The sequence below is a fragment of the Protomyctophum parallelum genome (assembly GCF_964188405.1).
Source record: "Protomyctophum parallelum genome assembly, chromosome: 12".
Lineage (NCBI taxonomy): Eukaryota > Metazoa > Chordata > Actinopteri > Myctophiformes > Myctophidae > Protomyctophum > Protomyctophum parallelum.
In genome coordinates this window covers 37956209-37970461 of record NC_139712.1, presented here as the reverse complement: position 1 = coordinate 37970461, position 14253 = coordinate 37956209, and the positions used below count along the sequence as shown (strand labels likewise).

General features: G+C 44.4%; 1 protein-coding gene across 7 annotated transcripts in view; it reads left to right on the top strand.

Annotated features, from left to right (window-relative positions):
• The window catches only part of atp8a2 (ATPase phospholipid transporting 8A2), a 74415-nt gene that overhangs the window by 55426 nt on the left and 4736 nt on the right, over nucleotides 1-14253 (top strand). For 6 of the 7 annotated variants that reach the window (XM_083778046.1, XM_083778044.1, XM_083778045.1 and 3 more), the window contains 10 exons: nucleotides 133-316; nucleotides 2413-2523; nucleotides 3798-3872; nucleotides 4797-4919; nucleotides 6774-6855; nucleotides 6958-7019; nucleotides 7685-7741; nucleotides 8620-8727; nucleotides 11482-11570; nucleotides 11850-11954. In XM_083778046.1, the coding sequence (XP_083634172.1) occupies nucleotides 133-316; nucleotides 2413-2523; nucleotides 3798-3872; nucleotides 4797-4919; nucleotides 6774-6855; nucleotides 6958-7019; nucleotides 7685-7741; nucleotides 8620-8727; nucleotides 11482-11570; nucleotides 11850-11954 (996 nt within the window). Of the gene's footprint in view, nucleotides 1-132; nucleotides 317-2412; nucleotides 2524-3797; nucleotides 3873-4796; nucleotides 4920-6773; nucleotides 6856-6957; nucleotides 7020-7684; nucleotides 7742-8619; nucleotides 8728-11481; nucleotides 11571-11849; nucleotides 11955-12724; nucleotides 12798-14253 lie in introns of all 7 variants that reach the window. The other variant, XR_014570037.1, reaches the window with a different exon arrangement.

Here is a 14253-nt window from a genome sequence, read left to right as displayed (position 1 = left end):
TGTGTGCATGCGTGCGCCTCTCTGTTGTCCATCTGTTCCCTTTACTTACGCCTTGATTTATAGTCTCTTATTCTTTCTCTCTGGTCCAGACATAAACTTTATACGGTATATCCTCCCCCTGTGTGTTCGCAGAGTGTCCCCGCTGCAGAAGTCGGAGATAGTGGACATGGTGAAGAAGCATGTGAAGGCCATCACGCTGGCCATTGGGGACGGTGCCAACGACGTGGGCATGATTCAGACAGCTCACGTGGGAGTGGGCATCAGTGGCAACGAGGGCATGCAGGCCACTAACTCCTCCGACTACTCCATAGCACAGGTGGGGCACGCAGTAAAGTCAAGCTGTACACTTCATAATCATCACCTTTATTTATACTAGGAATACAGTTGAGGGCAAGCCCTCATTTTCAATGTAGCCGAGGTTTACAATACACAAAATACAGTAAAAAAACAATACATCAAACAACATTATAAATCAGGATAAATTACAAAGGAACTTTATACAGAACAGCCATCAGTAAAATAGATCAATTGAATCAGGAGCAATCATGGTGAAAAATATTCTGGAGCATTCCTTTGAATTGACCAAAGGATGGCAGGGAGCTCAGTTTTAAAGAGTTTTGGAGTTTGGCGTTTTGGAGTTCATCCGTGCATAATGCGTGCAGTGTAGTGTCGCTGTCGTGTGGAAACCCCATTCCGTATGTCCAAAACCATTCCTTATACAGTATATTTAAAGATAAAGAAAACTTTATGGTCCATTAAATTTACATAGGAATCCCGAGTTGGTCCATTAAATTTACATAGTCAATTAAATTTACACAGGAATCCCGAGTTGGTGTTGGCTAGACCTCACTGTCGCAGCAACTAACTAAATTTACATAGAATGGAAATTTGTCAGTAGCAAAGTGGCAGTCAGTTTACAGCAATAAAACATTACATAATATACACAGATGCATTACAATACTATATAAAATGTATTCACATAATGCATCAACAGTGATCATGGGCAGTGGGGATTAGGTGGTCTTTGGCACAAACGATTAAGTAGTGGGGTGTTAATTTATGAAGACAGTTGGAGATGCAAGATTTCTGCCCGACAGCAACAATATAGTATATGTATGTACAGTATGTACAGTAGTGTAGTTACATGTAGTTACATGTACTTATATGCAGACAAGTCAATTCTGACATGGTGACTCACATACAGCATTATCCACAGAGGGGTTAGTTTTGGTATTCCAGCAGCCTGTAACAGAATAAAATACGTTGAATTTGAAAATGTGTAGCCTCATTACATACTGTAACTAAGGAAAGTGGTCGATACACAACAAATAATTAATTGAATAGTTTATTGAACATGAAGGTAAAAACACCAACAGAGTACAGTCAAACACAGTCAAAAAAAGTCCTTGCAGTCTTGTTTAGATGCAGAGAATATTCACACGGCTCAGAAGGGGCACAAATGTATAATGTATAATTTACAGAAGTGTTGCACAACATGAATGACCAATGTGAATGAAAAATGTGTATACTGTAGTTATGCAGCACAAGATGTCCACCTGTTATGAACGTACAGAATGTGCATACAGATGTGTCATATGCATGACACAGGCGTGTAGAATCCCATTACTTACAGTATGTGGTTCATCTTCTTCGGAAAAACGCGTACAGTAAAATAAAGTCAATAATGCATAATGCCTCGGGGATTTCATACACTTGGTTGGGATTTTGTGTATTCGGTAAGACAAATGAAGAATCTGCACACACAGTCACACGCACGCACGCATGCACACACACACACACACACACACACACACACACACACACACACACACACACACACACACACACACACACACACACACACACAGGGAGCTGCAATAGCATCCATTCCACAGATTATTGCTGGTAGCGCAACCAAGTTGATTATTTGCATGTGTGTCTGTGGGCAAAGGAGAGCATGGGAGCGGAGGTGAGGTATTCAGGAGTGGTTGGAATCTAACAATCTGCTTTTCTTTCACACACACACACACACACGCACACACACACACACGTGCAGGCGCACGCACACGCATGCACGCACGCACACACACACACACACACACACACACACACACACACACACACACACACACACATGCACACAGACATGCACACGTGTGTGTACACACACACACACACACGTCTGTTCTCGACTAATTTGACTTTCTACATTTATCTCTTGCCCCTCGGGTATCTGCTACGACTTATCTCTCTCTATCACTGCTAGCTTTTCTTCTCACGGTAGAAATGTTCTCTTTCTTTCTGTTTGCAATTTGGCTTTTATCTGAAATTATATTAAATATGATTAATATTTTCCATTTTTTTCTGTCTATCTCCCTCTCTCTCTCTCTCTGCCTTCCGTGTGATTGGCAGTTCTGCTACCTAGAGAAGCTGCTATTGGTCCACGGAGCCTGGAGCTACAACCGTGTCACCAAATGCATCCTCTACTGTTTCTATAAGAATGTGGTGCTCTACATTATAGAGGTAGGATCCCCCCCCACCGTGCCCCCATCTGTCCCACACAACACACACACACACACACACACAGTTACATTAACAGAGACATTTTGCAGCTGTTTGTCGACTTGCTTGACAATGATGGATGAGGTGCCCCACCGGTGTCTGCTTTCTGTCTCTATTACACAAACGTACACTCGTGTGCACACACACACATACACAGAAAACGTGTGCACACTGCACATCAGAAGTGGCGAGACCTTGAATCCAAGGGTTGAGCACTTTGTCTTCGTCTCTTTTATGTGTGTGTGTGTGTGTGTGTGTGTGTGTGTGTGTGTGTGTGTGTGTGTTTTTATGCGCATTTGTCAGCTGCAGTGCCCCTCCACACTCCTTGTCTGTCGGACATTAATGATGACAGCAGGTGCAGAACTGTTTTACCATATTCACACGACGGCCATTTTACACTTTCTTCATATTCGTGGGGGGGGTATGAAGGCGCTTTACACATTGTGCATTACGTTCACACCATTCACACACAGCACACACACATTCACACACCAATGGCGGAGGAAACCAATGCATCGGCGTCTTGCTCAAGGACACTCTAGGGGAGTCCGGGATCGAACTAGAAACCTCACAGGTTTCCCATCCGGCCGTTCTACCGGCTACTCTACCCCTGAGCCACTGCTGTGTTTTGTATACATTTGTTTCCATTACCATCTCACTTTGGGGTTGTAGACGTCCACTTACCAGAGACGGTGTCAATGAGTAATGATGAGCATGTTAGTGAGTGTTTGTGTCTCTGACCTCACCCCCCAAGGCTCTGTGCTCCCCACTGTATATCCCAGGAATGGGACACCCCCCACTCCAACTATCAGCTCACAGATCAGCCACTGTCTGCTGTAGTACTGTATATACTGTTTTGAAAGTTTTGCCTCAAGCCAGAGTCACACTTCGACATGAGCTGCATTCACGGAAATTAATAATGGGGCACTTTGCCCATTTTCAACCTTATCTTCTTGTAATTGGTCCTCATTAATGCTCATTATAAGATGGCACCATTTCGGTCTACTCGCTCTGTGTCTCTGAGGCGGGCCGTGGACAGTTAAGAAACCTTCCTTCAATGACATAATCTTGTTTGAGATTACTACTGATGCTGTTGACACACACACACACACACACACACACACACACACACACACACACACACACACACAATTGGGGTACTCATTCTGTCACTGTCTCCCTAGTGTGGTCTATTGTCACACTCATCCCTTCTCATCCCTCTGTTTGTGCTATAGCTCTGGTTCGCCTTTGTGAACGGTTTCTCTGGACAGATCCTGTTTGAGCGCTGGTGTATAGGCCTCTACAATGTGGTGAGTTTATGCTCTTCTCTAACACTCCAGGACTCTTTACGCCTCTCTCACTTCTATCTCCCTTTGTCTCTCTCCCTCTCTCTCTCTCTTTCTTTGACTCTCCCCCCTCCTCTCACCTTTGAGTTGCCATTTGAGTTGTCATGCTTCTCTCTCCCTTCTGGTATCTCTCATTCTATCTCTCTGGATTCAGTTTGTGCTCTTATCACTGCATGCCAGGGAGGTTTGTGTGTGGGTGTACCTGTATGTGTCTTGGTCTATCTTCACTCTCTGCTGTGGACTTTTACATTTGACTGCAAGCCCTCCAGCACTCCGTCTCTGGGACTGCTGGAATTCCTCCTGACGGTGTCGCTCTGATTGCAACATGGATCGGGCAAGCAGCGCATAACAAGCGCCGGCTCGTGTGCATGTGAGAGTGCACGCTGTTTGCCTTTGGGATCGTGGCATACTGTACATCAGTGGTTTCCAAACTTTTTAGCTCGAGACCCAGAAGAGAAATTAAATGTTTGCCCGGGACCCAAGCTAGTGAGACTAGCAGATCTACAATCTCACAACGTGTCAGTTAGCGCCACGTTGTCAGCTTCTAGATCTGCTATTTTCACTATTTCTTACGTGTTTTTTAATTTATGAAATGTCTTTGGTTTTTGTATTTATTCAATTCAATTCATAAACGTTTTTGAACCTTTGGAAAAATCATTTGGAATAATTATTAAAAATCAAAATGTAGGAAACATAAAAAGTGAAAATGTAGTTGCGACTCATAGAAATTGGTCCACTGGCATACCAGGTGTCAATCATCGTTAAGTGGTGATGGCCTGTTAATTATCCAATTAGTCAATTAAGAGTCAATTGTGACTCTGGCCATCACAACCTACACATTACCATGTCGTTATCATGTGATCATGTTGTTATGTGTGTGTTTTCCAGATCTTTACTGCACTGCCTCCCTTCACCCTGGGGATCTTTGACCGTCCCTGTAGCCAACAGAACATGCTTCGATTCCCCCAGCTATACCGCATCACCCAGAATGCCGAGGGCTTCAATACCAAGGTACGCACGCACGCTCGCACACACACACACACACACACACACACACACACACACACACACACACACACACACACAGGTTTTGTAATGTATTAATATACTTTTGAGGATGGCATTGAAAATAGCTGGCAGATTGCCTAAAAATAGCAGATCTACAAGCTCACACATTTAAGGAAAAGTCTAATCCCGAAACCTTAAAACCTTTAAACCTTTTCTCAATTGTAATACTAAATCTAAAAATGTCTTTTAACCATATTTTTTTTTTTTTCTTGCTACAGTAGTCCATACCATAACCGTCCAGGGATATACAGTAGAGCGTCGCAGTCCCGCCCCCTTTCATTTCCAATAAATTTTTCCCATAGACGTTTCAGAAAGTATTTATTTAAAGACCTGTATGCCTCGGACAAAGCCAGATGGTGACAAAATAAATACTTTCTGAAACGTCTATGGGAAAAATCTTCCGAGCCACTCGTTGGGGGGCCGGACTGCGACGCTCTATGAGCAGTGTGTGTGCAGAGTGTGGGTTATGCGCTGTGTGTGCACAGTATATCGGGGATTGAAAGTAACTTTGTACTTGGCAGCTCTGGTCCTCGGCTGCTCGCAGCAATTTAGGAGCACCAGAGGAAATGTAGGAGAAGCCTGCAAAATGTAAGGAGCACCAATATGTAATGTAATACAAATAATATAACATGTCCATGTCATGAACAATTGGTGAAAGTAGCTGTGTTGTGTTGTCAGGGTGTGTTTATGGAAATGTCCAATGGACATGCAGTCGTAGATTATCATACCGGGGAATGTGCACACGTCAAAAGTATTTGCAGACTTTGGGTTGTACAAGGTAGTCTGCAACAGTTCCAACACTAACACACACACGCAGGCACACGCGCGACCCGTCGCGGACCCACAGCGAGCACACACATACACACACGGTCACACACACACACACACACACACACACACGCAGACACAGACACACACACTCCTTCTAATGCTATAGACGCATTCCTGTCAGTCACTGCATTGCAAAGCCACAACGAACACACAGACACACACAGACCCCTTGAAAGAATTCAATCACAGCTCAGACGCGCCGTGTTGTCGACCCACATCGAACACACACACAGTGACAGACACACGGCGACAGACATACTGTTGACAAAAAAACCTGCTAATAAACGGCATACAATTTGGGAACGTGAAAAACTGGCTTTGCAGTTGGGTGCATATGCTAATGATAATGGTCAATGCCCGTGTGCAAATTCAGGTCAATTGCTCTAGCCACTGAGGAGAACCGAGCATGACAGAAATTTGGCCCTCACAAGTATAGTAATACACACACACACACACACACACACACACACACACACACACACACACACACTGGATATATCCATGGCTTACACCCAAAGCCAAAATTAAATCATTATTCATTTCAGCTCTGTGTTTGACTTGTTGTGCCTTGTGGTTTGCATGTGCGATGATGATTGAGTGATGCCTGGCTGATGATGCCTGGCTGCAACTTGTTTGGAAGTCCAGCGGGTAAACAGGACTGGCATGGAGGCTCACACGTCACCACGGCAACTTTCATTAAATTCATAGGCCCCGAATAAGGAAGTCTTTCATTTTTAGAGGGCAGACGCGTGGGCGTGTGCGTGTGCCGTGTGCGTGCACACGCACAGGAGGGCAGTTGTTGGTGGTGATGGCAAGGACACAGTGCCAGTTGTGTAACTGTGAGGCATTTCTGTTTGTGTGTGTGCTTATATGCGGCTGTGTACATGTGTACGTGTGCGTGTGCACCTTGGCAATGGTGTGCACTGACTTTCTCCCTCTATCTACTGTGTGTCTTTTTCTCTCCAGGTGTTTTGGGGTCAGTGTATCAGCAACGCACTGATTCACTCTATAATACTCTTTTGGTTTCCGCTCAAAATGCTAGAGCACGGTAAGGAAGTCTGCCTGATTAACACTCATTAACTTCCTTGTGCAGCTTGTTATTAAACCTCCATACAGTACATCTCTAGACCTTTGTTTGTGTTCCCCACAGACTCTCCCTTCAGCAACGGCAAAGGAAATGACTACCTGTTTGTAGGAAACATGGTCTACACTGTAAGCATCCCTGTTGTGTGTGTGTGTGTGTGTGTGTGTGTGTGTGTGTGTGTGTGTGTGTGTGTGTGTGTGTGTGTGTGTGTGTGCGTGTGTGTGTGTGTGTGTGTGTGTGTGTGTGTGTGTGTGTGTTCTGAGTGTTGATTACGTTGTTTACAGCAGATGTTTGTTACCAGCCGTGATAGCGTGGCTGGTATTGTTTTCAACCTTGTGCGTCTGTATGTTTGTGGCGTTTAATATTTCTGTGGACAGATTCTGTCAACGCCATAGTGTCACAACCTTGCAGGTTAGATACAGTTTGAAGATGGGTAAACAATGGCTAGCTGTTACCATACCTTAATAACAAGCTTTTACCAGCCTTTAAACACCTCATGAGAATACAAATTTGATACTGGCTCAGTATGTGTCAAACACTAGTCTTCCTCAGTCTACACTCTACACCCCACTGTTTTGTTTTGTCTAACAAGAGGTACTGTTTTTAGTTTTCATTGTTTCGTATGTTTGACTTGTGTTTGTTTATTCTTTATTATTTGGTGTGTAAAATAAAAAGAAAACTTTGAATAAAAACAAAGTAAAAAAAAAAGAGGTATAATCCCTTGATTCACCAGGCTGGCCCTCCGTTTATGTTTAGTTGATGATTTCTCTGTGTCTTCTCTGCCTGTGTGTAGTACGTGGTGGTCACAGTGTGTCTGAAGGCTGGGATGGAGACCACCGCCTGGACCAGGGTAAGAGCGCATGTCGGCCCACTCTCCTGCACAACATTCTTGCTTGTTAAATCAGCAGTTAGTTTAATCATAAGACTGATTGTTCATTTAATTGGGTAAGACTGTACATGTAATTTGTGCCCAAGACGTCCTCAGACGTCCTAGGAATTACCGCATGTAGTGCCCAGGACGTCTGTGGACGTGTTTGTAAAAATAAAAATATAATTGTGGGTCTAAAAGTGGGCACCCTGGGTCGCCATTTTGAAAGGATGAAAGGGCACATAATGTGTTACGGTCGGGTCTATAATGCATCATTAGCGCTTTTATAATATGTTATAAATGTTTATAATCCTGCTGTTCATAATGCATTACAGATCATAATCTTAGTATACAGTGTTAGCCCGCAATAATCACTGTAACTTGCATTGTAAAGCTGGCACTGTGTCCGTATCATATAAAGAAGACTACAGTTTAGCAGCTAGCTTGTCATCTTCATAGCTAGCCAAGACAATGCATTGACTGTGGTCACATGGCTGACTGTGGGTTGGGCGTAACCATGTGTTGTGCCCATCTCAACGTATGTCCACTGTCCGGGCAGACGGAGGGGCGTTGACACCCCCCGTCCGCTCAGCTGTCCCCCCCCCGGTAATGAAGAGGGGTCCCGCCGGAATTCACACAGTGTCCCCTTACAGCGGGATACATAGTGGCAAAAATACAGGAGGAAGTCTCATCGACAAGGTTGTCTATATTCAGACTGTGTGTGTGTGTAACTATTTGACCTCATTCTTTCTCTCTCATTTCCTCTCTCTCTCTCTCTCTCTCTCTCTCTCTGTTGCTATTACTTTGTTCTTCTCTTCCTCCCTTCTCTACCCATCTCTCTCTCTCTGTCTCTGCTGTAGTTCTCCCATCTAGCGGTCTGGGGCAGTATGATTCTCTGGTTGCTGTTCTTCGCCGTCTACTCGGCCATCTGGCCATCGATCCCCATCGCCCCCGACATGCTAGGCCAGGCAAGTCCCGTCTCCATTAACACATGCCACTCGTCTTCTGTTCTCTCCTCTCCATCCTCCCGGGTTGCCGGGTACCAGGCGCCTGTCTGACGCTTCCTCCTGGGTGTTCCATGTCGGCACGGCTGGAGCCCCCCCCCCCTCCCCCGGGGGAGATTTATGCCCCCCGGCCAGCCCCCATCTCCAGGCTCCTTGCACCTGCTGTGCTGTCACCCGAGCCCCAGGCTTTTACGGCCCACTCTGGAGGTGTTGACTCAAGAGGGTGTGCTGCTGCCGCTGTGTGTCTGTGTGTGTTGGGTGGGGGCGGGTTGTTGTATGTTCAAGGGTCAATCAAGCGTAAGAAAGGTGTACGTGAAGTCCCTTGATTGTCCCAGAGTGGGTGTGGTGTTCCCTGGAGGAGGGTCGGGGGCGTTGGAGGGCAGTGTCCACCACTGTGCTGGAGGAGAGTGGAGAGGGGGGGGGGGTCCCCCACTGTGAGTCGAGTGAAAGGAGGGCTGCTCATCAGGCAGTCTCAGCCCCACCGCCCCTCAACCCCCACCCCCTGGCCTATTAATTCAATTTGTGTCAGAAATCAGGAATGCGGTCAAATAACTCTGCAGCTGCTATGGTCCAACTGGCGACTGGTCAGAGATACTCACCCCCATTCTCTCTAACAACCCTATTACCTCCAGCGGTCTCCATCCATATGTTTCCATCTGGCCATAGAGGGACAGGCAATGGAAAAGTCAAATCGTGCTTACGTATTTTTTTATTTTTTTATGGAGGGAGAGAGAGAGAGAGAGAGAGATGAGGAAAGAAAGAATGAGATACAGACAGACAGACAGACAGAAATGAATACAGCACAGCGTTCTGGCGCTGTGTGATTTGTGGTGGTTTGTGCAGTGGCTGATAGGCCGACAGTGTGTCCATGGATATGACAAAACAGAGACAATCTACGGCGAGCATGCCTAGTCCAAGGTGCTTACGCAGCCTATTTCCCAGTGTATTGTGTGTATGATGTATGCACAGTGCTGTGGGTGTTAATCCAAAACTGTCTCAGTCTGTCTCATTGTACGTAGGTGTTGCTCACAGACACTGTGTGTGTGTGTGTGTGTGTGTGTGTGTGTGTGTGTGTGTGTGTGTGTGTGTGTGTGTGTGTGTGTGTGTGTGTGTGTGTGTGTGTGTGTGTGTGTGTGTGTGTGTGTGTGTGTGTGTGTGTGTGTGTGTGTGTGTGTGTGTGTGTGTGTGTGTGTGTGTGTGTGTAATATAGTCTGTACCATAGTTGTGTTTCCAGCTGTCTCAGGAAGACTTAATGCCTTTTTTTCGGTTGAGTTTTGAGATTTCCCCACTGAATATCAGCTGTAGCAGACTCTGAGTCACCAGCCTGACCTATCTCTATCTCTGGACCTGGGATGGAGAAACCACATGATATATCAGTTATTATATAGTCCCAATTACAGAGGTCATGCTGCATGGGAATAAAGTGTTTTACAACCGTTGACTTATACAGTAAGCTTCATGTCTAGAGACTCAAGACTTAAGCTTATGAAATACTATACAGCTAACTCTTGGCTTAACCACTTGAGCCCTAGATACATCAGCGCACGACGAATGGCGAGAATACAAACTCGCAACGTGGCGCAATGGCGTTGGGAGCTTGTAAAGTATTTTCTTTTGCCTATTACGACATGCCCAAAATAGGGACGGCAGCCAGGTTGAAAGTGGTTGAAACAATCGACAAAGGAGAAATTGTATAGGCAATAAGTAGGAAGACGGAATTAAAGCACTGGCCGTGACTGACAGGTAGGGACAAGCAAAGAGCTAGCTGCCTAGAGATATGTCATGGAGAAAGACTTGATTGGAGATAGAGTGGAAGAGACAGATTGGGACACTAGTTAGGAGCGTGATTAACCCCCAGAGAGACAGGCTAAGACCAAGGGTTAAAGGTCATCAAGGCTGACTGCAGCTGGAGTGGACTAGACTGACACACAGCCGTACTTAGTGCAGTCACTCACTTATATTAATTTCTGGAGCGTCAGTATTGAAGTCCTATGGGTGATGTGTGCAGCTGAGATGAGTCCCAGGAACATTTTATTTCTTGCCTAAATCTCATCTCTTCGTGACATTATAGCCACCTCTGGTAAACTCACCTACTGTATATCCCTATTGAAAGGATCATGCTGTCGCTGCCCCAGTAGTATAATGGCCAATGTCAAGAGTGTGACCTATAGCCGGCCATTTTATTTTGCCTAAGTCAAGGACAATGTGACATGGGCCATTTGTTTTGGCTAATTCTGGAGTACCGGTAGTCAGTTACTCCACAAATAAATTGGCCTAAGTCAGGTTTACTATTGTCCAAGTCAAAACACAAATTGGCCTAAACATCATATAGTTTTTGTTTCATTTTTTTCTGTTTTCTGAAAAACCTAAGAATGACATAGGCCATTATTTTAAGAAGGTGACGATGTGTAATGTTAAATGAAGTTACTCATTTTGAGGTCTCGCTGAGTTTTTGGAATAAGTATGTCATAAACGCTGGTATTCATGCTCGACCATTAACACCACATTACGTAGTTACAGAACGTCTGTGATTTCACATAATAAAGAATAAACTTCCAGCTTTTGCTATTTTTACATGTCGCTCAGTTGCCATCGATGTTCGTCATATACACAAGACCATGGTTGAAATGTTCGTTTCCATCACGCAATTAATGTCTGGAAAACCGTATGCTGTACAGTATGTGAATCTGACGCACCTCATGTGTTTGTTCTGTGCAGGCTGGCAGGGTGTTCCAGTGCTGGTATTTCTGGCTGGGCCTGATCCTTGTGCCCGCTGCCTGTCTTCTCATGGACTTTGCATGGAACGCGTGAGTAGCACACAATCACCTTGTGTGTGTGTGTGTGTGTGTGTGTGTGTGTGCTGCAACTATTGACTATCTTCTTTGCAATTATTACATTGACAGCACACATCTCTTTTAGAAGGGAATCAATTAACTTGTCTTACTTACTTGTCTTTTATTAACAAATCAACACAAAAATAAAATAAAATAAAACTCTGGGATCATTAAAGTTGCATCTTGCATGTATACGTGTCTGCGTACCAGCTCTCCTCCTGTCCGTGTGATGAACCTGCGTCTCTTTTGCAGTGGGCGTCGCACTGTGAGGAAGTCTCTCCTGGAGGAGGTGCAGGAGTTGGAGGCGCGCGCCGTGGACCCGGGCGCCGCTGTGCTCAGAGACGCTAGCGGGCGCAGGTACACTACAGTACATTACAGTGGCCTAATGGCCACTGTAATGGGACCTGATACCTGAATTCCCAATCATTGTTTTCATTCATGTCATTGATCATGTTTGTTTATCGTCACTGTTGGGTGAAAACTTTGTACGTCCAAATCTCTTTTCAGAAAATTGAAAAAATAATCTGTGCTCCAATGGATCCTATGTTGTTATTGGTTGATTTTTTTGTATTATTTATAAAACTATAAATAAAATATAATAAAACAAATATGGAGATACAAGGTTTCTGCCCGACAGCGGCGATATGTTTTTTTCACTGTGACATGCCATTCATTCATACTCTTATATTGACATGGAATAAATCATATCTCACTGCCCCTTATTGAGATTTTACTGGACCACAGTATCACAGGGACTGGTTTTGTTAGGATAACTCGTGATTAAAAGTATGTATGTGCCCTTTTTTGTGGCTTTACTATTTACAATTTAGGCATTTAGAATAAGCAAGGTAAACACACACATCAAATGCAAAGAGACAGTGTAGTACCTCATTAACCTAGGATCACGGGTAAACCTAGAATCACCATAAACAATAAAAAAAAAAAAAAGATCTGTAGGCCTACATTGAACTACAGTATATACCAAGTAAACAATACACCTAGAATCTGTCTAAATAACATGCTATCTAGATCTCATGATTCCTTCCATGCCCCTATTTGTTTTACATTCCATGTATGTTTTTGTGTGTGTAATAAGCACATAACCATGGCATTTCTTAATCCCTTAGCTCCAACGGTAGTGCCAATGTCAAGGCTGGGGTCCCGTAGTGCCTGGGCTCCTCAGGGCACTTACTCACACAGGTAGCGCTTGGGTTTGGACCTATCTCAGTGGTTCTCAAAGTGAGGTCCACCGGGGGCCCCCAGGGGTCCTTGAGGAGTTACGGGTTTGTAACTCTGAGAGTACACACATGGGTCCATTTGATTGCATCTGTAGGCTACGCTCTCAGAGTTAAATTAACACAATTTACAATTTAGGCATTTAGCAGATGCTCTTAATCCAGAGCGATTTGCAGTAAGCAAGAACAACATGGTAATACAGCAAATATATAGAAATAGTCATTGAGGATCATACGCAAGTAGGGGTGCACGATTATGAAATTATGACCGATATCCAATCTCCGATTATATCTGCCGATTCCGATATTATACAGAGGACCACAATGGAAGGGGCTTGGCCAAAGGCCTGTTATATAAAGTATTCGATCAATCAATAAATAGCCTATACACTTTTCAAAGTGACTGTTTTCACAACTGAATGACTACTGAATGAGATGAGTACGATGTGTAAGTTTATTTTTACTTAAGATTTTACATCATATTTGATTTGACTTTTGTTCTAGACTAGCGGTACTAGACACTTTTGCATTTTTATGTTTCTTTTTTTTTAGCTGGTGAATTTTATTTTGAGTCTAATCCGATACCGATATGGCCAATTCCGATTATGCTACCGATTATATTGTGCATCCCTATAAGCAAGCTAAGACTAAGGATGGTTTACCAGGCTAGGGTCCCAGTAGGAAAAAATCATATCATCTGGGGGTCCTTATCCCACTGGGGGTCCTTATCCCACTGAGAACCACTGACCTATCTGACTGTGTGAACTACAGTATGAGCTCAAATAACCCCACTGGAAGCCACTGTGTGTGACCCGCAACTGTGCGACCATTCACTAGATTCACACCTTTTTCTCGCTTACTTCTTGCGTCTTTCTTTTCCTTTTTTTTCTTCTTTTTTACATGCTGTCTGTGCCTTTGCATTTACAGTGTACATGTCCACACAATAAGAATCCAGAGTGTTAGTTTAACTCGGTGTGTGCTGGAACTCTCGCAGTCAAATAAACACGGCGGATTCTTTGCAGTGTATCCTTTCCTTTCCCTTCATCTCATCTTTGGTTCTCTCCTCACAGGTGGGCCTATTTGAACTGCTGTACAGACCGGGTGTGTTTCCTGTGTGTGATGACATAGAGCCAGATTAGCTTCCTGTGTGACGTCAGTAGAGTTGTGTTAGAGCTAGTTACATTGTGCACAGTTACTTGGAAGAGAAACCCCGTGTTTGGTTTGGTAGAAGAACTTAAATAGATATTAAAGATTGCCAATTTGTGGGAGCAGAAAAAGTGGGGCCCCCATTAGGTGTGCTAACGGTACTGTGAAGCCAACAGTTGTTTCTACTCAAAGACTTTATTATAGCGGGTCTTGGAAAGAGTTGTTGCGCTCCAGGTGTGTTTTTAATTTTGGGAATGGTTACGGCGGGTGGACAT